Here is a 27,396-nt window from a genome sequence, read left to right as displayed (position 1 = left end):
TCCTCAAAAAGCTGAACTTAACGTTTGTTTTGCCTCACCCAGTCTACTAGTAGATGATGTCAGCTAGATATGAGAGAAAACAGTTTGAACAGATATGTAAATGTGGGTAAAATATGTAAGGCTGATAAGTGGTAGATCTTCTCACAATTTTTTTTTAAAACAAATTTGCATTTTTAAGACGTTAGTGACCCAAATTATTGGTGTTCTGGTGCTGGGAGTACTGGTAGTTCTGGACATTTGCCAGACCTAAAATTTACTTGTCTTGGTTTCAATCGAACCTAATCACATTAAGTGGTATGAAAATTACAAGAAACTCTAGGCATGGTCAGCTGTTTGCAAGTGTTTCTATTAGTTTGTTAATCTTTCACCTTTTTTTTTCCCCTAGATTTATTTTATTTATTTATTTATGGCTGTATTGGGTCTTCGTTGCTGCGCGCGGGCTTTCTTTAGATGCGGCGAGCAGGGGCTACTCTTCATTGCGGTGCACATGCTTCTCATTGCGGTGGCTTCTCTTGTTGCAGAGCATGGGCTCTAGGCACACGGGCTTCGGCAGTTGTGGCTTGTGGGCTGTAGAGCGCAGGCTCAGTAGTTGTGGCGCACGGGTTTAGTTGCTCCATGGCTTGTCGGTCTTCCTGGACCAGGGCTTGAACCCGTGTACCCTGCATTGGCAGGCGGACTCTTAACCACTGCGCCACCAGGGAAGCCCTTTCACCTGTTTTTTTGTGCCTATGAGCCAGATGGAAAATGTCTGAATTTCATTGGGGAAAATTTGAAACTTAAGGATTTTAGTTACTTTACTTTGACTTAGCAACCGCTAATTTCGGCAATAGCGTACAGTACTCTGAATTTGGAGGGAGCATAATGTGAAAACTACTGATACCTAATGAAGGGATGGGACAGATGATTAGTGAAACTATTCTGTTGGTATTTGTACTTTTTTGGCTTTTCTTTTTTAAAGTTTTCCTTCTCTTCTGGAATTGTGTTCTTCAAAACGTTCTTTCATTTGATTATAGCTGAGGTTTGGAGTTTGTCTTATCCAAGTGTTTTTGCATTTTATTATGTCTGCTTTTGCGTACTTCGTGTCATGTTCTCAGGAGCTTTAATTCCAGTGATGTCAAAAGGGAAGGAATGGGATCTGAATATTTAAGGTTAGAAAGGACTTCTGAAGTCTGTTAATCCTACAGTACTCTGAGCTTGTATTTCCCTTTTGGGTCACAAAACTTGGAACAGAATTTGGGTATTTGATTTTAGAGTAAGAACCCATTTATTGACTAGTTCAGAAATTGCTTTTTTTATGCCTATCAGGCACTGTTTTAGAGATGCAAGGGCAAAAGGCAGTTTTGGTTCCTGCCTTTGTAGGGCTGTCATTGAATAAGTCTTTTATTTTTTAAACAAGTATCAAGTTGTAAGCTGGGAATAGGTGAGGCTTTTTGGGGTAGACTCCCACTTTGTCCTCCACGCAAGGCTTGATGATTCTGATAGTTTATGGTGGAAATGCTAGAGAAAGAGACCCCACTGGTGGTGGTTCATCTTTCTGCTCTCTGTATAGTTTGCCATGTTGGCTTTCTGAATTGCCTTCTGACCAGAATCCAGGTCACTGGGGAAGGCTAGGCTGTGCAAGGGGGGCACGCCTCCCCTCTGTGGGTGCCATTTCCCAGAGCTGTTGGAATGGTTTCTTCAGTTGTGTCAGCTTTGTAGATCATTTTTGTTTTATCTGTAAAGTTGAAGAGGGTCATAGGTTAGGAAGAACAAAAGAATAGTTAAAAAACTTGTTCTATCTGGGAGATAAAAGAATACCAACTTACTCCTAGGGTGTCCTGTGTTTTTGTTTTTTCCCCCATCTCTTTACCACCTCTTCTCCCGTGACAAACGGAGGAAAGATTTGCTTTCCCCTCAACATCCCTGATGGTAATACTAGTAACAAAAGGTCTAATAAAGAGCACTGACTCTTCATCACTCCACCTCTGACTTCTTAGTACACACAGTACAGATGGGGAGTTGAGTTTATGTACGCAAAGGTTGACTATTGCCTTCTGGGAGCCAGTGGGGGCAGGGAGGAAAATACATTAAGTGGGAAGTCTACCAAGGGGTGTTTCCATACCCCTATCATTGTGGTGTCGGGTCTACCCCTTTTTCTGCCTGCATGGCGGTGGCGAGGAGCTATGATTATGGTCCCCCTTTCCTGTTCTCCCATCTCTCTAGAAGGGTACAAGGGTCAAAAGCACAGAAACTTGTGACAGATTCTTTAACTTGAGTGTTGCTGCTTGGGCCCAGACAGTACAAGAGCTCCAAAGAGGTGAGTTATTTGCACTTAGTTTTGCCACAGGGGTCTTGCTAGGTGCATTGGTTTTGAGAGCCATAGACTCAGAATATGGCCTCTTGAGCACATTTCAGGCCTTTCTGGGACTAAAACTGCAAATCTGGGAATCTGCTGCTTTTGTTAAAGAAGGTGGAGTGTTCAATGGGTAACAAATATCTTGAGTTGCTCTCAAGAGATGTATCAGATTAGATTCTTTTCCATAACTCCACTGTAGTATTGAACCAAAGCTTAGTAAAAATGGTTCTGAAGTATGGTTACTTATTTATTGGTTTCTTTTTGGCTACTTGATAACCAATACTACATCTTTTAAGTTAATTGTAAGTCTTCATTTGCTACTATAAGATGATAAATTCTACCAGGGTAAGTTGTATCTTTCTCATAAGGTGTAAATCAGTCTCCAGGGTGTAGAGGTCTCGAAGGCATCCTCAAGTTTGTGGGAAATGAGTCAGTTGAAGGATTTGAGTGGTTGAGATGAATATACTAATGTTTAGAGTTATAAAATACTGAAATATGTTACCAACTGAGATTTGAGTTTTCTGATTTGAAAAAAAAAACGGGGTTTAAAGCCCACTAAGGGACTCGGTGGGCTTTAAATTATATTAAATCTAGACTTTTGATAGTTGTTATTAATTTAATAAGCTTATACCTAAGTTTTGTTTACTGTGTAGCCAGAGTTGGAATCCTCACTTTTCGATTCTGGATTATTGGGCCGCATTGCTTTCATGTTTTCTCATATAGGAGTGCCAGTGGTGCTGGGGCTCTGACCTGGCTCCATGGCTTGAGAACCTACTCTTAACATGGAAACTTAGTGACTTCTTGTGAATAGGACTTTTCACGCAACATCTCACAACTATGTAATGTCCAAGACAGTTCTGTCCTATTTCTATACCCTGAGTCCTACGTGGTCTCCTGAGTCCTGCATGGTCTCCCCAGTTAAAGTAGCCAAAATTGCCTCTGTTCTATGAGGCAAACTCCACAGCTGATTCTCCCAGCAAAAATGAAGTGCCGTTATTATAGTTAGTCATGGCTCTTTGAAATCCCTTCCTGCTTATTGGTGCTGCCTGGTTCCTAATGACTTTATGGGTTACAGCCCTATCCAAAAGGTCCTTGCTAGAGATGGTTGCTGGCAGAATCATGTCCAAAATGGGAGCAGAGCTCAAAGGGGAACAATTCAGTACTTACGCTTGGAAGGCTTGATTTTCTCATAGCACCGAAAGATGGCAATGAGGAGAAGCCCTTCTCCAAGCTGGAAAATCATATAGAGGAGAGGAAAGAAGAAAAGTGGTCCAATGACTTCAGGGGGGAAGGTCACGTTGAGGATGGTGGAGCAGAGTTGAATATTTTGGCATCCAGTCTCCATGCTGACAGTGCGTCTGCACCTGTGTAGGTTAAAAAAACAACCCCATATGCCCTCAGAGAAGGCACGTGAGGGTGCAACTTCACTTGCTCATCTCCTTTCTCCCAAATACTCTAAGAGAAACTGACAGTCCAACACAGATGAAAATGAGCCACGTGTGGAGTGCACGGTTTTGAGAAAAGTCAAGTTGGCCCATCTCTTAAATCACCAATCCAGCCTTGTGGGAGATGGTGACTGTTAGGTTCCTGTTGGGGAGTTTTTATGAGGGAATTTTTGAGTAGCTTGGAAATCTACAATTTGTCACTTGCGGGATTATCAAAGTGAATTTTGGAGAAATGTCTGGCTGGAGGGATAAAAGGAAGATGGGAGCCAGAATCATTCATTGGCAGATGTTGGGCTTACATATAGGACAGTTAGAATTTAAATGTAAAGTAGAAGATTGTCTAAATGGGAACCTTGCCCTGTGGTCCAGTTTCTGGCTTGGACATCTTTAACTCCAAAACACAATGATTAAATAAAAGCTTGGTTCCATTATCTGTCTTTGGAATACATCCTCGGTTTTGCTTTCCATTTTATGGATTAAAGAATGGAATGTTTGTTAACATTTAATACAACATTTTATTCACTGAAGTGCAATTAGTATATTAAAATAGTTCTTTGCTAAAAAAAATCGCCAGCGCTGTCTCAGCACATTTACTATGAAGGAGACTACTGTGGGCACTTGATGCTGTGGCCATTTATCACGACCTGTATCATTCTGTCTTCGTGAAAATTCATGAGTGGTCATTGGCAGCCTTTTGACTGCTCTATCACCATGTGTTGCATCCTACAGTAATTTGTTCTTTATTAAATTAGCCTGGTTTTTGAAATGGATAATTATTTTAAAATTGTATTTTAAAAACAGCTCTTCGGGACGTTGTGGTACGAGGCTGGAGTGCAACTGTTTAGACCCCTGCGTAAACATCTGTCTGCCATGTGGCTGAAAATAGGGAATCTTGAGATGGGGTACCACTCTGTATAGACAGGGTGCCTAGGGTGCCTGATGTGTCCACACCCGGCGCTCAAGCTGACTGTTCCCCTAAAGTAGCAGGTGTGTTTGTGAATTGGATTAGGCTCTAGCAGAGGTCCGCAACTACTTCAGCTCTGAGTGGCACTTAGCAGAGTTGCCACCCAAGGTGTTGTGTCAAGACTAAAACCTAGACAGGGAGGAGAAGTGGGAAAGGGATTGTCAGCGCTTGTCATGACATGGAGCTACTCCACTGCCATTTGCCACCAGGGAGTTGGGCGGGAGGTGGAATCTAGGCTCTGGAGGGAGCACTTTGCCATGAACTGCTGCCCTTTGGATGATTCGATGCCTTTGGTCTTTGTGTTTTGTTTCTGGATCTGTGTTATTCATTCAGTACCTTCCCTCCCCAGTATTTCTCAGTCCAGAGTTCATTGTTCAGTTGAGACATTTGAATATATTGCTTGAAAAATGCCTTCCCGAGATCATGGATCTTACCTTTTTCTGAGAGACAAGAATGAGCATGAGACCCGTGGGACAGTGGGACCTAAAGTAATACCTACCGTCCGTTGAGGCGGAACAGAGCAGAGAGAACGTAGCCTAGCAGGAAGCCGATGAAAGGCATCAGGGAGGAGGTGGCCAGCAAGTGTGGTGTCATGACAAACAAAATGCTCTTGCCCACGTTGAGGACAGAGAGCACTACGACAGCCACACTGCACAAAAGCAGGAGGATCATCCCTCCCTGTGAATAAGGACAAGGAGGAAATGCAATTAGAAGGATACTGGGCATGTGGAAGAGCAGAGAGGGCTGGGGAAACACTGGTGGGTATTGGAGGTGGAAAACACTTTAATAAATGTATTCGAAGTGGGAGGGAATGTGAAAGACCTTTATCTTTCATCCTTTTGGATTTCTCATCCGTAGCTAGGAAGCTTCCTGGAGGTCATAGATCTGATTAACACGTTAGGAAGACTGAGCCAAGCACAGCTTCTGATCGAGATCTCTGGATGGCAGGTTTTCAACGAAGTGCTATGGCTCTGAAGGATGAGACTATTCAGTCCTCTGGCAAAGTGAATATTGTAAATGAAAGTTCTCTTTCAAAGTCTCTGAAGCCCGTCCACATATCCCTACAATACTGCCATTGCTGTGGTCATTTTGGAGCTCAGTAGAAGTTATTCTTAGAACCTGTCATACTGGTCTTGAATACCTCCATTATGGGTAGGGACTTCATCCATCCATTTTACGATGAATTTAACTTCTGGAAATTGCCAAAGTCATTTGAACCAAAGATGGTTAAAGCAGGTAATGAAGTAAGGTAATGTGGTTTTAGATCCTAAATGATGTATAACTGTAAAGGGATGAGCCTACTTTCTTGAGTGACCTGCAGATTGGATGATAAGGAAGTTCCCAAAAGGAGTTTCAAAATGGCTCAGGCAATAATGGCATCATTAGAAGCAGTTCGGGTCCCTGTTGGTGGGAATGTGAATTGATACAGCTGCTGTGGAGAACGGTATGGAGGTTCCTTAAAAAATGAAAAATAGAACTACCATACAACCCAGCAATCTCACTACTGGGCATGTACCCTGAGAAAACCATAATTCAAAAGGACACATGTACCCCAATGTTCATTGCAGCACTATTTACAATAGCCAGGACATGGAAACAACCTAAATGTCCAATGACAGATGAATGGATAAAGAACATGCGGCACATATATACAATGGAATATTACTCAGCCATAAAAGGGAGCGAAATTGGGTCATCTGTAGCGACGTAGATGGACCTAGAGTCTGTCATACAGAGTAAAGTAAGCCGGAAAGAGGAAAATACCGTATAGTAACGCACATATGTGGAATCTAGAAAAATGGTACAGATGAACCTATTTGCAGGGCAGGAATAGAGACGTAGACTAGAGAACGGACATGTGGACTTGGGGGGAAGGGGAGGGTGGGACGAATTGGGAGATTACGATTGACATATATACACTACCATGCGTAAGATAGCTAGCTAGCAGGAACATGCTATAAAGCACAGGAAGCTCAGCTCGGTGCTCTGTGATGACCTAGATGGGTGGGATGGCGGGGGTGGGAGGGAGGTCCAAGAGGGAGGGGATATAGGTATACATATATAGCTGACTCATTTCATTGTACAGCAGAAACTAACACAACATTGCAAAGCAATTATACTCCAATTAAAAAAAAAAAAAGTGCAGGTCCACCCTGCCTCAGGTAAGTGCTGTGAAAGCAACTGTCATCAGGAACAATGGTATGTTTTTATATGTTTTAAAATACATTATTTTATAGTTAACATCTTACCATTTAAAATTTTCAATAGGCAGATTTATGAAATTAGAATGTTAAGATTTTTCAGCATGTAACAAGGATGCAAGCTTTCAAAGTGTGCTTACCTGTCTGTGCATTTTAGAGGATGACACACTAAACTGATGAAATATACACATACACCTAAGCCTCTGTCCCTCTCATCTTCTGAGTAAAAGGATATATAGCAAACTTTTCTTGAACTTACCGTGTTGTTTTGTAATGGTTATATGTTTTGGTTCCGTTTCCAGCTCATTCGCACATGTGGGGTTTTATATTTCCTACTACCATTTTTTAAAATTGTGGTAAAATACATATAACACAAAAGTTGCCATTTTAACCATTTTTGAGTGTATAATTCAGTGGCATTAATTACATTACAGTGTTGTCCTAGCGACATTTTAACATTTATTTATATTGCTCTAATTTCAGCTGTACAGTTCTGCATTTCTGTGTTTTTAAGCCATGTTGCAACTGATAATGATCATATGAAACATCACCTGTACTGATGGTGGTCCTGTCCCAGGAAAGGAAGGAATCTCACCAGTAACAACATGCTTCAGGTTTTATTGAAAGACTGATGAACTGCTTGGTTTGCCCTTGCATTTTGAGTTAATTTCTGCCTTTTGGGTTTGTCGTCTACCTAATGTCCAGTTTTTGCCCCTATCAAAAGAGTGTAATGGATAACATAGGGTGTACTGGGCTACAGGGATTGTGAATGAATCCAGAAGCCCTCTTTCTCTGTGTGAGTATCACTCTCATCCCCTCACTTTCGTTCTCCCAGTCTTGGGGCCTTTGGAGTGGTGAGCACAGACAATGGTGTGACCCAGGTGTGAAAGCCATCCTCAAGACGTGTAAACTGGTGAGTCATGCAACCTCTCTTGAGTGAGGTTGACAGCACAGGACCTGGCATATTAGAACCACTGACTAAATTGTAGCTCCTGTTACTACTCAGGGAAAAGAGAGGAATTTGACATCCCAAAGTTTTTTGTCACTCTCAGTCCTGCTATTTGTGGCGATCTCATGTCCATGACCTGTTGAGAAAAGAGGCCATAGGTGGGTGCTTCTTCATAGGTCACCATGTTTTCTACCACCTGCACTGTCCTGTCATCGCTGATTGAAGCTGTGATGAGTGTCCATTCATGGGTAGCCGACTCAGCTTGCCAGTCAGTGATCCCAGGGATAACCTGGCCCAACTCTTCTTGCATCGGTGACCTAGGCAGGTTGAAGAATGACCTAACTGGTGAGATCCTTCCTCTTGTTTAGGGAGTTTGAAGAGTTACAGAGAGGGAAGCAAGAGCGGAGGCAAGTGTTAAAATTTTGACACAAAGGCCTGGGAGCAGCAGAAGCCACGAGTTGGCAGAAGCTGTGAGATTTAGGAGAGTCAGGTCAGTTCATCCGTAGCAGCAGGTATGGGAAAAGCATAGGTAGAGTGGTTGAGTCAGTGTCAGGGCGGGATCCTTATTGAAGAGTGATGGATGGCTTATGGTAAGAGTGGCTCTTAGACCATATGTCATGCTCAGGTTCACCAACTTTCTAACCATGTAGGCTTGAATAAACCCTTGCATGGGTAAGTTAAAGTATTACTTGAATTGCCTTTCCAAATGGGGCATCCCTGAAATTGTATCTTGGCGTGTTTAAGTGTGACCTCCTCCTAGGGAATGCAACTGGTTGAGCAGAGTTTGAGCAGATAACCCTAACCTTCTGCCAGAGCCAGTTACCAGAAGTTGGATAATTTTGATTTGAAGGTCTCTAGGAGTGTTAGGTGTGCAAAGAGGCTGGGACAATTGTTTGCTCATTTTCCAGCTTGTAACTCACTACATTATGAAACGGGGAGATTAAGGATGAGCACAGTCCTCAAAGAAATGTAACACGAGGAAACTTCAGCGTTTGCATCTTGACCACTTGTTTTTCTCTGCATCCTCACAGGAGTGATTCCTGTTTGGGAGTAATTGATAAACGGAGCTGTTGCCCTTCTGCTTGTCTAACCTTGGAGGTTTGGCCAGCAGCAAAGTGTCCCAAGGTACACCTGCATTTTATGTGATTCTTTGTTACTGGCCTCTGTCTTTCCAGCCCAAGTATATCTCAGCCCTTTGAATGTTCTCCGGGGTCTTTTTTTTTTTTTTTGCGGTACGCGGGCCTCTCACCGCTGTGGCCTCTCCTGTTGTGGAGCACAGGCTCCGGACGCACAGGCTCAGCGGCCATGGCTCACGGGCCCAGCCGCTTTGCGGCATGTGGGATCCTCCCGGACCGGGACATGAACCCGTGTCCCCTGCATCGGCAGGCGGACTCTCAAGCACTGTGCCACCAGGGAAGCCCCTCTGGGGTCATTTTGACTCCATTTTTTGCTGTGGAATTGAGTCATGGATGTGTAACACAAGAGGAACAGGAGTAGAATGAGAATAAGGCAGGAGACTGAACTTCATCTTGAAGGGCTTTCTCACTTTAAGATCTGAGATTTTTTTTGCATCCTCAGAAGAACACTTTTTTAAATTGAAGTGTAGTTGATTTACAATGTTGTGTTAATTTCTGCCATACAGCAAAGTGACTCAGTTATACATGTATATATTTCATATTCTTTTCCATTATGGTTTATCACGGGATATTGAATATAGTTCCCTGTGCTATACAGTAGGACCTTGTTGTCCATCCATTCTATATATAATAGTTTGCATCTGCTAACCCCTAACTTCCACTCCATCCCTTCCCTACCCCCTGCCCCCAGCAACAAGTCTTTTCTTTACATCTGTGAGTCTGTTTCATAGATAAGTTCATTTATGTCATATTTTAGATATCACATATAAGTGATATCATATGGTATTTGTCTTTCTCTTTCTGACTGACTTCAGTAGGATAATCTCTAGGTCCATCCATGTTGTGCAGATGTCATTTCATTCTTTTTTATGGCTGAGTAGTATTCCATCGTATATATGTACCACATATTTGTATTTGTCTTTCTCAGAAGAACACTTTATTCTGAGGTAAGGAGACATGTTCTTATATCAGTTGCACTTGGGGTTCTAGTCTTTGGTTTCACCTATAAAGTGGAGGGGGGCAGAGCTGCTTTAAGTGATATCAGGAGTCACTTCACATTTTTATGTTCTGTAATTTTTTTTTCTTTATTCCTGTATCCCACAAACTATCTTGAGTAAGTGAAATGATAGACAACATGTTTCTGTTTTTTTGTTTGTTTGTTTTTGCTAATGTGTGGGAGAGACAGGACTTGCCCTTTATTCCTTTGTTTATTCTCAGTTATTAGCTGTGCGTGTTGAGAATTCAGTGTTGAGGCACAGCCTTAGGATGTTGCTTCTTGCAGGTGGGTGGGGAATAAGAATGGAGTGGGTATTTATAATACAGTATGATACATGTTGTTGCAGTGGTGTTGCGTGATACGGGAGCAAGTAGGACAAGCATCCTGCCCAGGCTTGTGGGTTAAGGAAAACTTCCTAGAGGAGGTGCTAATTGTGTTGAGACTTGAAGGGTGAGTAGGAGTGAGTCCAGTGGGGCATGTGCAGAGAAGAGAGCTGACACTGGAGAGGTTGGCTGAGACCAAATCAAGAAAGGGCTGAGGGGCCACATGACTCCTGGGGGAGTTTAAAGAACCAGTGAAGGCCTTTAAGCAGTGGAGTGACATGATAGTTTCTTTCCAGACTCAGGTTAAAACTGGGTCAGGGAGCCAGGTTAGAAGGCTGAGTTGTCTAGTGAGAGAGGAGAGTGCCTGAATGAAGACAGTAGACACAGGGATGGAGAGACATGGGTTCAAGCAAAAGAAGGCAGAATTGACGATCCCTGATTCGTGTGAGTGGGGAGGGAGAGGATGTGGAGAATGACTGGCTGGTTTCCGGCTCAGGCAGTGGGGCACGTTGAATGCCATTCATTGAGATGATCACACAGTGGGAGGAGGGGAAGAGCAGGCTTAAGGAGGTGGTTTAAATTTAAGACATACTGAATTTTAAATGCTTGAGGCATATTCAGGTAGAAAGATTTGGCAGTTAATAAATGGATTCAGGAGTCAGGAGAGAGCTGAGAGCTGTTCTGACAGTCATCAGCTTGTAGATGGCTGTTGAGATGGACCAGATCTCGTGGTGGGGAGGTCCTGGGCTTAGGGAAGAAAAGCAAGAAAAGCAGAAAGCTTGGGCTGAATGCAGAGAAGTAACTTTTACCAGAGGAACTCACAAGGGAGTCTGAAAAGCAGTGCCAAAGACGTGGTAGGAAAGCAGGTGCCCTGCCACTGAAGCTGAGGAAGAGTTTTGAGAAGGAGGCAGTGGTCAGCCATACCAACAGCTGCTAAAAGAAGAGTTGAGACATGTCCATTGGATTTGGTGAAGAAAGTGGAGCAGGTGGTCATCAAGATGCTGAGTGAATTGGAGGCCAAGGAGTAGAGACTGTTGAGGCCTGGCCACTGGAGAACTGTCCTGCGGGCCAGTGTGGTGAGAGTGGAAGGTGGGTGGGGGCAACGGGTGACTCCCAGGAGCACGGCTCGGAAGGGGAGGAAAGAGAGGTGTTGGCTGGAGCGGGAAGTAGAGTCCCGTGACTCTACTTAGTAAAAAAAAAAAAAAAAGGAGAGATGTGAACCAGTATCAACGTTGGCTGTGAAGAACTAATATGGAGACGTTCTAGAAATGAGAGCGAGGGGGAGGAGGCTATGGGGGTAGAGGACATGATCAATAAAAGGAGATTTCTGAGAAGTAAGGGTGGAGAGAACGGAAGATGCCATCCAGCAGAGTGGGGTGATGAGCCATTTGGCAGGAGGAGGAATGACTTCACATCTTCAGCAGGTGGGGAGGGGGACTGTGGCCATGGTATTAGGACTACACCGGGACAAGGGCAAAAACTACCCTTGACAATGGTAGTGTGAAAATCAAAAGACCCTGGAAACCTGACCAAACCTCTTTGTTCCAGGCCCAAAGCTGCTGGAAGCCTTGGGCCTCCAAGTAGTACGCCCTGTAGCCCGGCCCAAAGGCATAGATCCAGGGGTGGGGACCACAACAGGCCTTCAGGAGGTGAGTTTTTCCTGAGGACGGGGATGGAGCCTGGGATCCTGGGCTGAGCAGGGAGCCAGAGGAGAGACTGATGGAAACTGAGCTCCAAGGTCACAAGAGTTGGTAGAGGAACCACTCACTCTACAAGTCTGATTTTTCCAAAGGCAGGGCAGTGGCGTGATGCCCTCATAGCACACTCCTACACCTGCTGGGGCCATCTCACTCCACTTTTCTCCTATCCCACTCCTAAAGTGATACAAGTGTGCCTACCACCTCTCCCCCTGGCCTCCTCCCCTCTGGCTTCTCATCCAGTCAGCCATGTTTGCCCGTGGTCTCCCTTGGAACTCCTCTATTCAGGCATCTCCCTAGGCTTACCCAAATCCAACCCTTTCTTCATGGTCTGGCTGAAACCGTGCCCCCTCCTTCCATCCTCTAGGGAAGCCTTTCTTGACCACCTGGCCCTCACTAACCTCACCTCCTTACATTCTGCCAATACCTGATTGTACATTGTGTTGGATCTTGTTTCTCATCTATTATTGACTTTCTGCAAATAAACTTCGAGGACAGTGCTCCTCAGAGAGTGTAGCATAAAACTTAGCAGCTACTAGGTACATGATAAAAGTTTAATTTTATTATTAAAATAATGATTATACCTTATAGTTGTGTGTGGTGTTTTACTGTTTTTCTCCTAACTTCAAAAATATTCTCATGTACATTACAATCCCATGAAGTAGGTTGTACCAATAGCAGCAGACTTCTTTTGTTTTTTTTAAACAAGGAAGGAAACGGACACAGAAAAAGCCCAAATGACTTGCCTCAAGCCATTCACTGCGATGATGGTGGTGTTCTCGCTCCCTGCCCAGGCCCCCAGGTTCTTACCTTGGTGACATAACGTACGTATTGTGGCCGTTTGGATTTGAGGATGATGCCTATGGTGCAAGGAATGAGAATCAGGATCAGTGATATCATGATGTTGCCATAGGGCACCTTGTCCTTCAGGGTCCCATCATAGATGCCCCTGGAGTAAATGTACAGGAGGAGGGGCATCATGCCCAGGGCAAAGAAGGTAGAGCAGGTGGTCATCACGATGCTGGGTGGGAGACATAGGAAGAGTGCAGAGAGAGAGAGAGCCCGTTAATACAGGCACAACCTCATTTTAATTGCGTTTTGCAGCTGTGTTTTTTTTTTTTTTTTACACCAAGTAAGGGTTTGTGGCAACCCTGCATCAAGCAAGTCTATCGGTGCTATTTTTCCAACAGCATTTGCTCACTTCATGTCTCTGTCACATTTTAGTAAGTCTCGCAATATTTCAAACTTTTTCGTTATATTATGGTGATTTTTGATGTTACTATTGTAATTGTTTTGGGGCACTGCGAATCACGCCCATGTAGGACGGTAAACTTAAAGGATATAAATGTTGTATGTGTTCTGACTGCTCCACCAACTGGCTGTTCCCCCTTCTCTCTCTCTCCTGGGGCCTCCCTATTCCCTGAGACACAACAACGTTGAAATTAGACCAGTTACTAACCCTACAATGGTCTCTAAGTGTTCAAGTGAAAGGGAGAGTCACATGTCTCTCATGTTTTTAAATCAAAAGCTAGAAATGATTACACTTGGTGAGGAAGGCCTGTGGAAAGCCCAGATAGACTGAAAGCTAGGCCTCTTTCCCCAAACATTTAGCCAAGTTGTAAATGCACAGGAAAAGTTCTTGAAGGAAATTAAAAGTGCTACCCCAGTGAACACTCGAATGATAAGAAAGCAAAAAAGCCTTAGTGCTGGTATGGAGAAAGTTTGAGTGGTCTGGAGAGAAGATCAAACCAGCCACAACATACACTTAAGCCAAAGACTAATCCAGAGCAAGGCTCGAACTCTCTTCAATTCTAGGAAGGCTGAGAGAGGTGAGGAACCTGCAGAATAAAAGTTTGAAGCTAGCAGAGGTTGGTTCATGAGGTTTAAGGAAAGACATCATCTCCACAACATGAAAGTGCAAGGTGAAGCAGCAAGTGCTGATGTAGAAGCTGCAAGTTATCCAGAAGATCTAGGTAAGATCATCAATGAAGGGGGCTCCACTAAACAACAGATTTTCAGTGTAGATGAGACAGTGTTCTACTGGAAGAAGATGCCATCTAGGACTTTCATAGCAAGAGAGGAGAAGTCAATGCCTGGCTTCAAAGCTTCAAAGGACAGGCTGATTGTCTTGTTAGGGGCTAATGCAACTGGTGACTTTAAGTTGAAGCCAGTGCTTATTCCAAAAATCCTAGAGCCCTTAAGAATTATGCTAAATCTACTCTGTGCTCTATAAATGGAGCAACAAATCCTGGATGACAGCACATCGTTTACAACTTGGTTTACTGAATACTTCAAGTTCACTGTTGAGACCTACCACTCAGAAAAAAGATTCCTTTCAAAATGTTACTGCTTATTGACAATGCACCTGGTCACTCAAGATGTACAAAGAGATTCATGTTGTTTCATGCCTGCTAATACAAAATCCATTCTGCAGCCCATGGATCAAGGAGTAATTTTGGCCTTCAAGTCTTTCCATTTAAGAAATACATTTTGTAAGGCTATAGCTGCCATAGATAGTGATTCCTCTGATGGATCTGTGCAAAGTTTGTTGAAAACCTTCTGGAAAGGATTCACTATTCTAGATGCCATTAAGAACATTTGTGATTCATGGAAAGAGGTCAGAATATCAACATTAACAGGAGTTTAAAAGAAGTTGATTTCAATTCTCAGGGATGACTTTGAGCAGTTCAGTGGAGGAAGTAACTGCAGATGTGGCGAAAATAGCGAGAGAGCTAGAAGTGGCGCTTGAAGATGGGACTGAATTGCTGCCATCTCCTGATAAAACTTGAATGGATGAGGAGTGCTTCTTACGGATGAGCAAAGAAAGTGGTTTCTTGAGAAGGAATCTACTCCTGGTGAAGATGCCGTGAAGATTGTGGAAATGACAAAAAAGCATTTAGAATATTACATAAACTTAGTTGATAAAGTGGTGGCAGGGTTTGAAAGAATTGACTTCAATTTTGAAAGAAGTCCTATTCTGGGTAAAATGCTATCAAATGGCAAAATCATTCATGAAAGGAAGGTTCAGTCTTGTTGTCTTATTTTCAGAAATGGCCACGGCCACCCCAGCCTTCAGCATCCACGACCCTGATCAGTCAGCAGCCATCAGCATGGAGGCAAAACCCTCTACCAGCAAAAACTACAACTTGCTGAAGGCTCAGATGACGGTTAGCATCTTCTAGCAATAAAGTATTTTTAAATTAAGGTATGTAAGTTTTTTTAGACACACTGCTATTGCACACTCAGTAGACCACAATATAGTTTAAACATAACTTTTATATGCCCTGGGAAACCAAAAAATCCATGTGACTCACTTTATTGTGATATTCTGCTTTATTGCAGTGGTCTGGAATTGAACCTGCAGTATCTCCAAGGTATGCCTGTACAGACTACTTTGTGGAGTGCCTGCTTTGTGCCAGGCATTGTGCTAAGAACCTTACATACATTGCTTTATTTCCTTTTCCCAGTAGCTTAGGAGGTAAGCATACTATCTCCTTTTTGCTAATGAGGAAGCTGGGGACTTGAAGAGTTGTGGCTTGCCCAGAATCACACAGATAGGATGGCTGAGGCAGGATTTGAACCCAGGTCTGTCCAACTGCTTCAGTCCCTGTGTGCTTCACTGTGGAAGGAGCCATTCTGATCTCCTCTGTAGTAGAACTCTTTTTGCTCTCTATACTTGACATAGCACAGCCCATTTTGAAGAAAGCTGTGTGAGCCCATCACTCTGGCTATAGCCCATTGGAACGGCGAATAACACCTGACCTACTAAGTTGCTAAGTGCCTGCCTTAGAGCCTAGGGGATGGCTGGACATAGTGATTCTGTCTAACTAAGATAACAAGGATTAAGTACATCAAGAGCACTTTCTCACTTGGGGAGTTTGAATGTGTGCACAGTGATGGAGCACTTGGTTTTGGAGAGGCATGGGAGGCATGTTCAGGCAAAACCCAAAAAACATGCAAAGAAAAAGCAGTAAACAGAGGCCATGATTAGGAGGACTGTAAACAACAGCAGCAAAGCAGTAAAAACAGAATAATGGAAGGACCACAATGGTGGAGCTGTAGAGAATGGTGGAGCAATAGTTACCCATTGTTGAGTAAGTGACAAGATAATCTGGTCGTCAGACCTGTTTTTTATCTTGAATAATATTCTAGTCTCCAACACCAATATTCTCATGTTCTTTACTTTCTGGTTTATCCTTAACATTATTTAAGAGAAATTGAGTGTGAGTCTCAGATCCTGAAAAATAGTATACCCTCCCAGCTCTAATCTGTATTCTAACTGTCCTAAATGTCCTATTACCATCTCCATTTGGAATCTCATACATGTTAATCCCAGGACCCTGTGTAGGAAGAGGCCCTCCAGAAAGACCAACCGAGAGAAGAAGCTGCTAGGGAACCTTCTTGGGTTTGTAGACATTCACCTTACAATATATGCTCTGGCTTCCATTCTAGTGGGAAGGTTGGGGACGAGGGCTTGACAAGACCGCAGGAAAACCACACTAAGTGTGTGTCCCTCCTCCCTATAGCCCTATTCACTATCTACACCTCTTCATTGTTTCCATAGAGGTCAAATATGGCTTAAATGAATATCAACTACATCCTAGTCCAAAGGGTCCAGAGTATAGCCATCAAGAACACAGAGTTATCATATGTCCCAGTGACTCTACTCCTAGGTATATACCCATGAGAATTGACAGCGTATGTTTACACAAATACTTGTATACAAGCCTTCATAGCAGCATTATTTATAATAGCTAAAAAATGGAAAACAAAATATCAATGGATAAGCAAAATATGGTGTATTCATGTAATTCAATATTCTTCAGCCATAAAAAGCAATGAAGTACTGCTATATACTATCACAAAGATGAACCTTGAAAACATTATGGTAAGTGAAAGAATCAGAAACATAAAAGACTAGATATTATATGATTCCATTTACCTGAAATCTATAGAGACAGAAAGTAGATTAGTGGTTGCCAGGGGCTGGAGTGAGAGAGGAATGGGAGTGACTGACTGCTAATGGGTATAGGGTTTCATTTGGGGATGACTAAAATGTTCTGGAATTAGATACTGGTGGTAGTTGTACAACCTTGTGAATATTCTATAAACTACTGACTTATATACTTTAAAAAGGTGAATTTTATGGTATATAAATTATATCTCAAAAAATAATTTTAAAAATCTAGGGAGCAGCTAAATTAATTCTTAGAGGAAAATTTATAGCCTGAAATGTTTATATAGGAAAAGAAAGATTAAAAATTAATGAGCTAAGCATTTCACTCAAGACTTGAAAAGAAAAACAAAGTAAACCTAATGAAAGCAGGACAAAGAAAATATTAAAGACGAGAGAGTAAACTTTAAAAATTATATAAATTAACCGAGAATCAATTAAACCAAGAGCAAATTCTTTGCAAAGTCTAATAAAAATAGACACCGCTGGCGAGACTAACCAAGAAAAAGGAAAGAGGGCACAAATTGATGTTATTATGAATGCAAAAGGAAACATAATTTCAGATACAATAAAGATTTTAGAGAGTCATAGAAGAAATCAAGGACAGTCTTATACTTTCATTTTTCTATTCAGATTGAATGGACAATTTCCTGGGAAATATAATCTGCAAAAACTAACTCAAAATGAAGCTGAAAACCTGAATCAACTTAGAATCACTAAAGACATTTAATCAGTAGTTTGAAACCTGTCATCCAACCCCCACACGATGTACATATGGTTTTACAGTAGAGTTCTACTAAACATTCAAAGTACAGATAGCCTCAGTATTATATAGAGAGCAAAAAAAGTGGAAACATGTCCCAAATTATTATATATGAATAATAAAATTTTACAATCAAAGGTAGAAAATCACGTTATGAGAAAGGAAAATTAGGGTCCAGTCTCATTTATGAACACAGAAGCAAAAGTCATAAATAAAATGTTACCAAATGAATCTAGCCATGCCTTTAAAAAATAATGCAATGAACAAAATGGGTTTATCCCAGCAATATAAAAATGGTTTAACATTAGACAATCTACTGATATATATCACTGTATTATCAGATTAAAGAAAAAATGGTATCATAGATGCAGAAAAGTGCCATTCAACAAAATTCAATGTTCATGCATGATAAAAATTAGCACACTAGCAACAGAATGGAAATTCCTTAGCCTGAAAAGGGTTATCTGTCAAAAATCTACAGGAAATAGTAAACCTAATGGTGAAAAATTAGAGGAATAAAGCAAGGATACCTGTTCCCATCACATCACCTATTGTAAATTATACTATATAGGTCTTTGCTAGCACAGCAAAACAAGAAGTAGAAAAAACATATGGATGGGAAAGGAAGAAACTAAACTTGCATTATATGCCAATGATAGGACTGTCCACAGAGGAAATCCAAGTGAATTTCCATTACAACTAGTAAATAAGAGAATCCATGAAATTTTGATTACATTAGCAATAAAAAAATCAAGTTCTGATATACTACAAAAATAATTAGCAAATGAATTTTTTTAAAAGATACCATTTATAATATTCATAAAAATGATAAAATATTTAGAAATAAATCTAAAAGAGATATGCAAGATCTTTATGAAAGAAGTTATAAAACTTCATAGGTATAAAATAATGATTAATAAAAGAAAATCTGTACCATTTTCATTTTCATGGATGGGAAGATTCAGTATTATAAAGATAGCCTCTAAATTTATCCATAAATTTAAAGCAAATTTAACCGAAATTCCAGAAATAGTTTTTGTAGATGTGAGACTTAATCCCAAAATTCGAGTGAAAGAGTAAAGGGCCAAGAATAGCTAATGTAATTTTCAAGAACAACAAGGTAGGGCAACTTTCAGATATCAAGATTTATTAAAAGGCTGTAATTAAGAAAGTGTGATATTGGCTCAAGGATAGAGACATAGAACAATAGAACAGAAGGGAGATCCCAGACACAAACTTATGCTTATTTGTGAATTTGGTCAACGAGAGAGATGGAATTAAAAGTTGATGGAGAAAAATTCACTCAGTGGTCCTGGGAATTTTCTCTATTCATATGGAAAAGATAAAATTAGATCACAGCATACATAATAATAAATTCTAGGTTGATCAAAGATCTCCATGTGAAAAGCAAAACTGTAAAACTTTTCAAACATCGGTGAATATCTTTATGACCTTCAAGGCAGTAAAGGATTTCTTAAAGAAACCCCCAAAACAAACTGCCAAGGAAAGATATTCGTATAGTTGGTTAAGTTAAAATAAGCATTCTGTTTTATAAGACATCATTATCAAAATGTAAGGATAACCCCCAAACTGTGAGTAGACTGTCGCAACATGTAAAAACAACAAATAACTAAATTAATGAGAAGAAAACACCACAGTCCCATAGAAAAATAGGCAAAGGGCATTATTTTCAGAAGAGGACACCCACATGGTCAACAGTATTTGAAAAGTTGCTAGACCTCCCGTGAAATTAAATTTAAAACCACCGTGACTCATTTCACTCTCACCAGATGACAAAATTTAGAAGTCTGACAATTCCGAATACAGATGAAGACACGGAACAACAGGGATCTTCATACACTGCCCTGGGAAGTGTGAAGTGGAATAACTACTTTGGAGACTTGTTAGTTGCAGATGTGTGAACCTCAAGACCCAGCACTCCTGCGTTCATTATGTATTCTCTCACATGTGAGCACAGGGGGAGCATGCATAGGACTTGCTCATGCAACAAAACATGAAATCCATGTAAATGTCTGACAACAGGAGAATGGATAAATGCAAGCAAACTATACTGCAGTTCAAGTGCATGAAGTAGCTCTTTTATTTATATACCTATTATCTCAAAAAAGCAAGCTGTCAAATGATATGGGCAGTATGATACCATTGATATGAAATTTGAAACCATGTAAATGCAACAGTGTATCTTGTTGATGGATATATACCTATGTAGTAATAGTGTAAAAGGGTCTGTGGAAGTGCTGAAAGGCAAATCCTGGGAAGTGCTCCCTTCAGGGTGGGTAGAGGGGAATGAGATTGGGAAGGGCACACAGGGGGCTACAGTGCTAGCTATTGATTTCTTCTTAGGAGAAAAGCCACACAAAACCTGTGTGCTTGTTCTGATGTCCTTGAACAGAGGAGTCATACTTACTTTGGCTTGGCATGTCGGGAGCTTTGGAATTTGCTCTGAGACTTGGTGAGCCTCAGGCACTGAGGTGTGTGGGAACCATGCTCCCAGACCCCCGAACCTCCTCCGCATGTGTGAGTGCTGGGCACTGGTCCTAACTTTTTGGTATCTGTGACTGTCATGATCCTGTTACCCTGAAGGATAGGGATGGGAGGCAACTTCCTGACTCTAGCTCTGAGATTGGAATCTGTTCCATAGTAACATTGTGGACCCGGATGCTTCTCAGGGGTCCAGGGACCAGGGAGAAAGGAGCACATTTGGTTTTTTCTTTACCCTTCCTGCTTAAGTTCTCAGAGCACTGCATACAACCTGCTTTGGGGCATCGGTACACCCTGCTCGAGGAACAGTTTTTGAACTCCTGTCAATAGAGGCACTGGAGGCGGAAGCTGAGAGAGTTGTGAGGGGACCCATTAGAGACTCTGTGGTGAAGTGGGAAACTTCTGGGAACCCGGGTAGCTTCTGTCTCTTCCTGCTTAGTCTCCCTCTGTCATGGTGGGGAGAGCTGTGGGAATCCTTGGGTTATCCCCTCAGCCATTGGCTCTTGTCTCAGCTGCGAGCTGGCTGGAGGGGAGAGGGGGAGCAGGTGAGCTGGAGGCAGAGGCGGCCATCAAAGGGGCCCAGTTCCCTCTGGCACTCTCTCCTCTGTCCCCGGTGAGAGCACTTTCTCTTCCTCTTGTGGGTCGCCTGCTTTCTTTGGAGCACGTCTAGCAGCATCCTTGAGGAAGGAGCTGCTGGGCCTGGCTGCCTTGAGAGGTCCACCCTGCGGCCCAGCCTCCTTGAATGTGCCCAACGCCCTGGGATGGCCGCTCCCCCAGCCTCACTCCAGCTGTGAGGCAGAATGACTGGGAAGAGAGAGCCCAGGAATGGCTCCAGACACAACTGGCCCACAGATTCTCGGGAAGCCTCTGGAAAGTCTCTGGACTTCCGCTTCCTCACGTGTAAAGTGGAATAGGTGTCCTAACATTCCTTTCTGCCCTAGATGGGAAATCGCGTGGGGTTGTACACAGATCTCAAACCCATAGCTTCTGTGTAACATCTGGGCCTCTGTCATGTCCTGTTTGGCTTGCACAGTGTTTTAAAAACTTGGAGCGAGTTACCAATAATTAAAAATTTGGAGATTTCACGTAAAAAGGGGGACTCCATCTTCTCCTGAAAAGCAGGGAGCTGTGCAGGCACTGAGTCCCCGTTCCCACAACACCCATGGCAGAGATGCATGGCATCTGCCCCGTGTAGGGCGGCCCATGTCTCCGAGGCTGGCGGTCACCCTCCAGCCACTCAGTTCATTTATGTACACACCCGACCCTGAAGATAGCACAGGCTTCGGAGCCTTCAGACCTTGGACAAATGTATTAACCTCTCTAAGTCTCAGTTTCCTCATCTCTAGAATGGGGCTCTTTACAGCACCTCCTCATGGGAAGCTGTAAGAGGATCCCATGTAAAGTGCTTGGCCCAGTGCCTGGCTGTCTTTTATTATCAGCACCATTATCATTATTATAATACATGTAACAAGTTGTCCCAGATGAAGAACTCAATTTGGAATTTGAGGCCTGGCGGCATGTGATGGTGGAGGATGAGATTCATGCTCCTCCAGTGGGGTCAGAAGCCTGGTTTAACATGAGGGGGAGGTTTGTCTGTGGGTAGGGGCGTTATGGTAGAAGGTGGCCATCCCGGCAGAGCATTGTCTCTTGAGGGTCTAGGTGGAAGTGACAGTTCCCAGGTGCCCAGACCAGGAGGCCTGGCCTAGCAGGAGAGCATGAGTCACTGGAGGCTCTGCCGGTGGAGGCCTAGAGCCTCAGAAACACAGGTGTTTCAGAAGAGACCTCATTGGCACCCACTGGCTCAAAAGGCTGGGACATCTGGTCACTCACACTTAGAGGCTCCGCCATAATATTTTACGCTGTCCTATCCAGCGCTGCCGCTTCTACAGAGCCACGAAGCCCTGAGTACCCCTTTCCTGACCTGCAACCCTTCTACAACAGAATTAAGGTGTAGTCCAGGTTTCTCTGTCCAAGACACAGAGGCTGCAGCCGGCCTTGTCCACAGGCTAAATCAAGACCAGGAGCTTGTTTTGCAGCAGTAAGGACTTGGATTAGATAGAGGGAAGAATTTCCTCACAGTGAGGTGGTCGAACATGGATATGTTCCCATGGGAGACAATACAAGCCAAGCTCTCTCTCCATCGACCACCTCAGTAAGGGTCAAATCATATGGGTAGAGAGTCCAGAGCTTCTCAGATGGCAGGTCCAGGGAACCCCCAATGATCACTATCATTTTTTCATCTAATAATCAACCCCAGCATCGCTTGGCATCTCCAGGAGGAGGCTTCCGTACCTGGCTAGTTTCCTTAGTAAAGTTCAGCCAGGGACAGGATACTGACAGGCACAAGCAGATGGACTGTCTGAATTTACTGCCTTGCCCGGCATGGAAGAGTGGATCGAACCAGAAGAGACCGGCTTGAGACGGAGGCTTAGATAACAGCAAGAGCTTTTATGCTGGTGAGTTTTCTTTAGCCAGCAGGGGCTGCTGTTGCAGCGGGAGCAGGCCTGACGTGGCCTCAGCCTGGGAGGCATTCCAGACCCGAGTCCCACCTGTTTGGAAGGACGGGTGTCCAACCAGCCCCTGCAGGAGGGAGCCCTCGCTGATTTCTGCTGTGATGAGCTGGGTGGGGCTGCTGCTGTTCCCCTCCTACCACTTTGGCCGAGGCGAGGCCCATCATGACTTGGGACCCCGACCTGGTCCTGGGAAACTCTAGGATCTACCTGGCTGTGTCTTTGCATCGAAGTGTTCCTGCATCTCATGGGCGGATGGGGGAAGTTCAGAGAAGACAGCCCAGACAGCTGGGGGGAATCTTTGGAAGTTCCTTCTTGCTCTGCAGGAATTGGAGGTGCTCTTTGGTTCCGAGCCACCTTGATCTCCCTGGAGATCTTTGAAACTAATCTGCACTCCCTTTCATATCTCTGGCCTCAAAGCAGACAACTTGCCCCACCTGGCAGACAGGTAAAAGTTCTCCAGAGGTCCCTTTGCTTTAAGTCAGTACAGTACTCCTTCAAGACAATCCTTGTGCCCCATTCGAGACAACTCTGGGAGTAAGGGGGCTCTCCAGGGTGCCCCTGGACCAGCTGGGCCCCTTTGGCTTGGTGCTTAAACCAAGATGTGCCCCAGGTCCTGTCCCCAGCCCAGCATGAGCTCTTGACAATCAACGCCTGCCACCCCCTGCCCTAGCACCCACCCAGCCCCCACTCACTCACGCTTCTGGCTTTAGCCCCCCTCTTCGCCTTGATTGTGATCTCCCATGCAGCTGCTGTCCCCAGATTGCTCCTTCTTCACCCCCCCGTCCTACCTGAGGTTCATGTCCCCTTTCATGGCCAGAGTGAAGACGTTGGAGAGGTTCCCCCCCGGCGAGCAGCCGCAGATCAGGATGGCCAGAGCCTCGACGTTGTTCAGCTGGAAGACCTTGCCCAGTGCAAAGGCAGTGAGGGGCATGATGCCGTACTGCGCCACCAGGGCGATGGCCAGCCCCTTAGGCTTCCAGAAGTGCACCTTGATCTTGCTGAACTCCATGGTGCAGCCCAGCGACAGCATGATGGTTAACAGTATGATCACCAGGATAACGCTCAGCGCCCAGTCGGTGGGCCGCTTGCCGAAGTTGTGAGGCAGGGAGAAGTTGAACTGGGCAGACTCATTGAGGGCCTCCATCCTCCTGGATGGCAGCGGTGGAAAAAAGGCTGAAGACCCAGCACGCCCCTTGCTCGCCTGCTGACTCCCTGCCCTGCCCAGTCCTTGCTGAGTGCCTTCCTCAATCACCTCCCAGGGCAGGGAGCTTCAGGACAAAACGTAGATCTGAGCAAATAGAAGGATTATGCAACTGGCTGTGCTTTCTCTGGCTTTGGCCCCAAAGGAGAGAAAGCCCAGAGCCTTATCTGCAGGGCTGTTCCGGCCTCTCCTGAGCTCCTCAGCCTCTGCTGTCTTCCTGGGTGTCACTCACACCCCTCCCTCACCTCTTGGCTGCTTCTGGGACAAGAGGGCTTATATTTGCCCCCCCCCCCCCCCCCCGCTGAGCACGCCCACAGGCATTCTGTTTCTTGGAACCAATCCAGGTCCAGCCCCTCTCGTTCTCTGCTCAGCCCCTGAGGCCTCAGTTTCTCATTCAGGGGAAGGTGTCTCCCCATGCCCAGGCAGTCACGCGCATCTTCCCCCAAACCCCAGGGAGTGACAAGAGTTGAGTTTTACCTTTCCTTCCTGGAAAGGGGGGTGTGGGACAGGGTAGGGGCAGGTGAGTTGCTGGCTTCCAGGAGAAGTTGTGTCCATGACCCTTGTCCTGGAAGAGGAGAGGTGCCTGTGTCCTTCTCACTTATGCTGGGAAAACTTGGTCCTATCCCCAAACCTGACGGCACGGATCCCGGGGGAGGAACATGCTCCCACACACACCTAACTCCAGGGAAGAGCCTGCTGCGCTGGCTGAGGGGCTCTCGGGAAGACTGGGGGCACGTTCCCCAAAGGGCAGCTCTGAAGGAGCCCTGGCTGGGGAGATTTATTTCTGCCCAGGCTCTTTGGCCAGCAGCCCGAGGAGCCCCATTGCTTGGGAAACTTGCCGAGAAGGAAGCAGGAATGCACAGCCTTTTCTTTCCGATGTCCTGACTGCTCTACCTTGGCTCTGCGCCTGTCTGGGAGCCAGGCTCTGGCTGAGCGGGTGACAGTGGACAGAGGCAGGCACGCCTGGTGTGTGCGGCGTCCCGGGCCTCCCTCCTCCCACCCCAGCCTAGGGATAAGCACCTTCAGAGGCAGGACAGGGAACAGCCTTCAGAAGAATTGCGTCTAGGCGGGGCTGGAACCCAAGAGGCCTGAGTGGGGTCTCATAGTTTCGTATTTGCTGAAACATGAGATTAGGCTTTTTGTGTGGGACTACAGAGGACAGGATGGGGACCAGGGTGCGAACCACTCTGTGGGGGTGGGGAGTGGCTTGGTATGAGGAAGCACCCAAAAATAAGAGCTCTCCAACAATGGCCCCAGGGCCTTTAGAATCCTGCATAGATAAGGGCTGGGATAGGATCCACGCGTTGGGCAGCGTGGCTCAAGAAGGCTGCTCTCTGGGGTCCTGCAGGTCACAGGGCTACATCCTGTGGCCCTCAATGACAAGAACTTGAAGCTCCTTTCCCTCTGAGAGTTCTGATATTAATGATTTCCTGGTGCTTGAATTGATCTGGTCTCAAGGGGAGGGCGAGCCGAGTGGGGTTTACTAGATGCCGATGGGGGTGTGTGGAGCTTGGACTGAGTATGCCTGGAGGGTCAGGGGCAGGCCCAAAAATGCTGGTCAGAAGAGGCCCCCTAACAGAGTTGCTAAGGGAGAATTATTATGTTTTTAAAAATTTATTTATTTATTTTTGGCTGCGTTGGGTCTTCGTTGCTGCGTGCAGGCTTTCTCTAGTTGCAGTGAGAGGGGGCTACTCTTCGTTGCGATACGCGGGCTTCTCATTGCAGTGGCTTCTCTTGTTGCGGAGCATGGGCTCTAGGCGCACAGGCTTCAGTAGTTGTGGCACACGGGCTCTAGAGCGCAGACTCAGTAGTTGTGGCGCACGGGCTTAGTGGCTAGGCGGCAGGTGGGATCTTCCTGGACCAAGGATTGAACCCATGTCCCCTGCATTGGCAGGCAGATTCTTAACCACTGTGCCACCAGGGAAGTCCCAGGGAGAGTTATTGATCATCAACTGAGTGCCAAGCACTTGTGGGAGTATAAAAAATTATGTAATCCGTGTTCCTGCCCTCGGGAACCTTGTGGTCCATATGGTGGTTCACAATGCAAAGCAAAAAATATTTGAGGGTGGAGTCCAGGCAGGACTGCCACGTACAGTTGTGCCAGCTGTGCACTGAACAACGCTAGGGACACCACCCATTCAGACATCCTGTGCAACCAGTTTTTATACATCTGTCTTATGCCCAAGGGGGTGAGGAGTAATCAATCAGTATCTGTTAAAAGATCAGTGGTTTGTGACGTGACTATTGATCGTATCATGCCCATAGAAAGAGCAGAGTGCCCATTAACACACCTGTAACCTGGATACTAAGCCATTTAATCTCCACCAACTCTCCCCCCTTGCCCCTTCTCAGAAACCCAAAGCTCTACCTCCTACTGTGGATGTTTCCTTCAGGAAATCTTCTTGCCCTGGCCTCGCTTCCCTCCCCTCTCTTCCCTTATCCATTCTGTTTGTTCTCAGCAATATGCTTTTACAGATAATAGGAAGATCTCTTCCTGGAAGCTGCTAAACTTCATCCTTTTCTCCATGTCTCCTCTGCCCCTACTCTAATGCCATAAAATTTGGAAGGCAGGAAGATCTTTTGTGTTATATTAACAATAGTTGACCGTTATTGAGCACATGCTATGTGACAATTACATTTCTTATTTAGTCTTCACAATAGCCTCATGAGATAGGTACTATTGCTATCCTTATTTTACAGATTAGGAAAGTAAGGCTCAGAGAGGTTAAGCGATCTGCCCAATTTGCACAGCTGTTGATTGGTAGAATTGGTATTCATACGCAGGTCTGAGAGTCTGGGTATTGACACCCAGCCTGGTTCTATGCCCCTAACTGTGCTGCTTTGTTGTGTTCCTTGTTCTGCCTCATCCTACCTCTCTACTTACCCTGCTTTTTGAGACCAGGAAGCTTCAACTGGAAAAGTCCTGGTAATTACATATTTCTATCCAAATTGGACTGGACTGTTTTTTTCACAGACTGAATACACCAAGCAACACAACAGCCCAACAATAAGGGCTGAGGGAATTTACTTAAGGGACACTGTAGCTTCAGCTCTAGAAAAATGAGCTGTTTTGCCACGTTCTGAAGTGGCATAAAAATCCTTCAATCAGCCATTGCCCTTGACCCCAAAATTCTACTTGTAGAAAATTATCCTACAGAAATGTGTGTTTGAGTGTGAGAAGGTTAGATGTAGAAGGATTTTCACTGCAGCACTGCTTGTAGCACGGAAATGCTGGGAGCAACCTTAACGTCTATTAATAGGTGATTGGTTATGGTGCATTTAAAAGAACGTAGCCATTTAAAAAATATGGTGGTGACATGCTATGGAAGTGGCTGTAGAAATCAGCATTCTCCTCTCTTTTCTTGGAAATCATTCAAAAACAATAAGAAAAGTGGAGGGGAAAACCCACAGGCAAT

General features: G+C 44.5%; 1 protein-coding gene and 1 long non-coding RNA gene across 2 annotated transcripts; one reads left to right on the top strand and one right to left on the bottom strand.

Annotated features, from left to right (window-relative positions):
- Positions 1 to 1,240: 1,240 nt before the first annotated feature.
- SLC10A1 (solute carrier family 10 member 1) lies at positions 1,241 to 24,067 on the bottom strand. The gene is made up of 5 exons (XM_067732080.1): positions 23,568 to 24,067; positions 12,858 to 13,068; positions 5,244 to 5,422; positions 3,503 to 3,699; positions 1,241 to 1,714 (listed from the first exon to the last, which is right to left on the bottom strand). The coding sequence occupies exons 1-5, from the start codon at positions 23,921 to 23,923 to the stop codon at positions 1,608 to 1,610; spliced, it is 1,050 nt and encodes a 349-aa protein (XP_067588181.1). The 5' UTR covers positions 23,924 to 24,067; the 3' UTR covers positions 1,241 to 1,607.
- On the top strand, positions 9,208 to 19,971 carry LOC137221831 (uncharacterized). Its single transcript, XR_010942165.1, has 3 exons — positions 9,208 to 15,252; positions 15,390 to 15,421; positions 19,555 to 19,971. It is a non-coding gene; the product is annotated as an uncharacterized lncRNA (long non-coding RNA).
- Positions 24,068 to 27,396: the final 3,329 nt, after the last annotated feature.

The sequence above is a fragment of the Pseudorca crassidens genome, chromosome 1 (assembly GCF_039906515.1).
Source record: "Pseudorca crassidens isolate mPseCra1 chromosome 1, mPseCra1.hap1, whole genome shotgun sequence".
In the NCBI taxonomy this organism is placed as follows: Eukaryota; Metazoa; Chordata; class Mammalia; order Artiodactyla; family Delphinidae; genus Pseudorca; species Pseudorca crassidens.
Note: the sequence above shows the minus strand (reverse complement) of the source record. Positions and strands in the feature narration are given on the sequence as shown.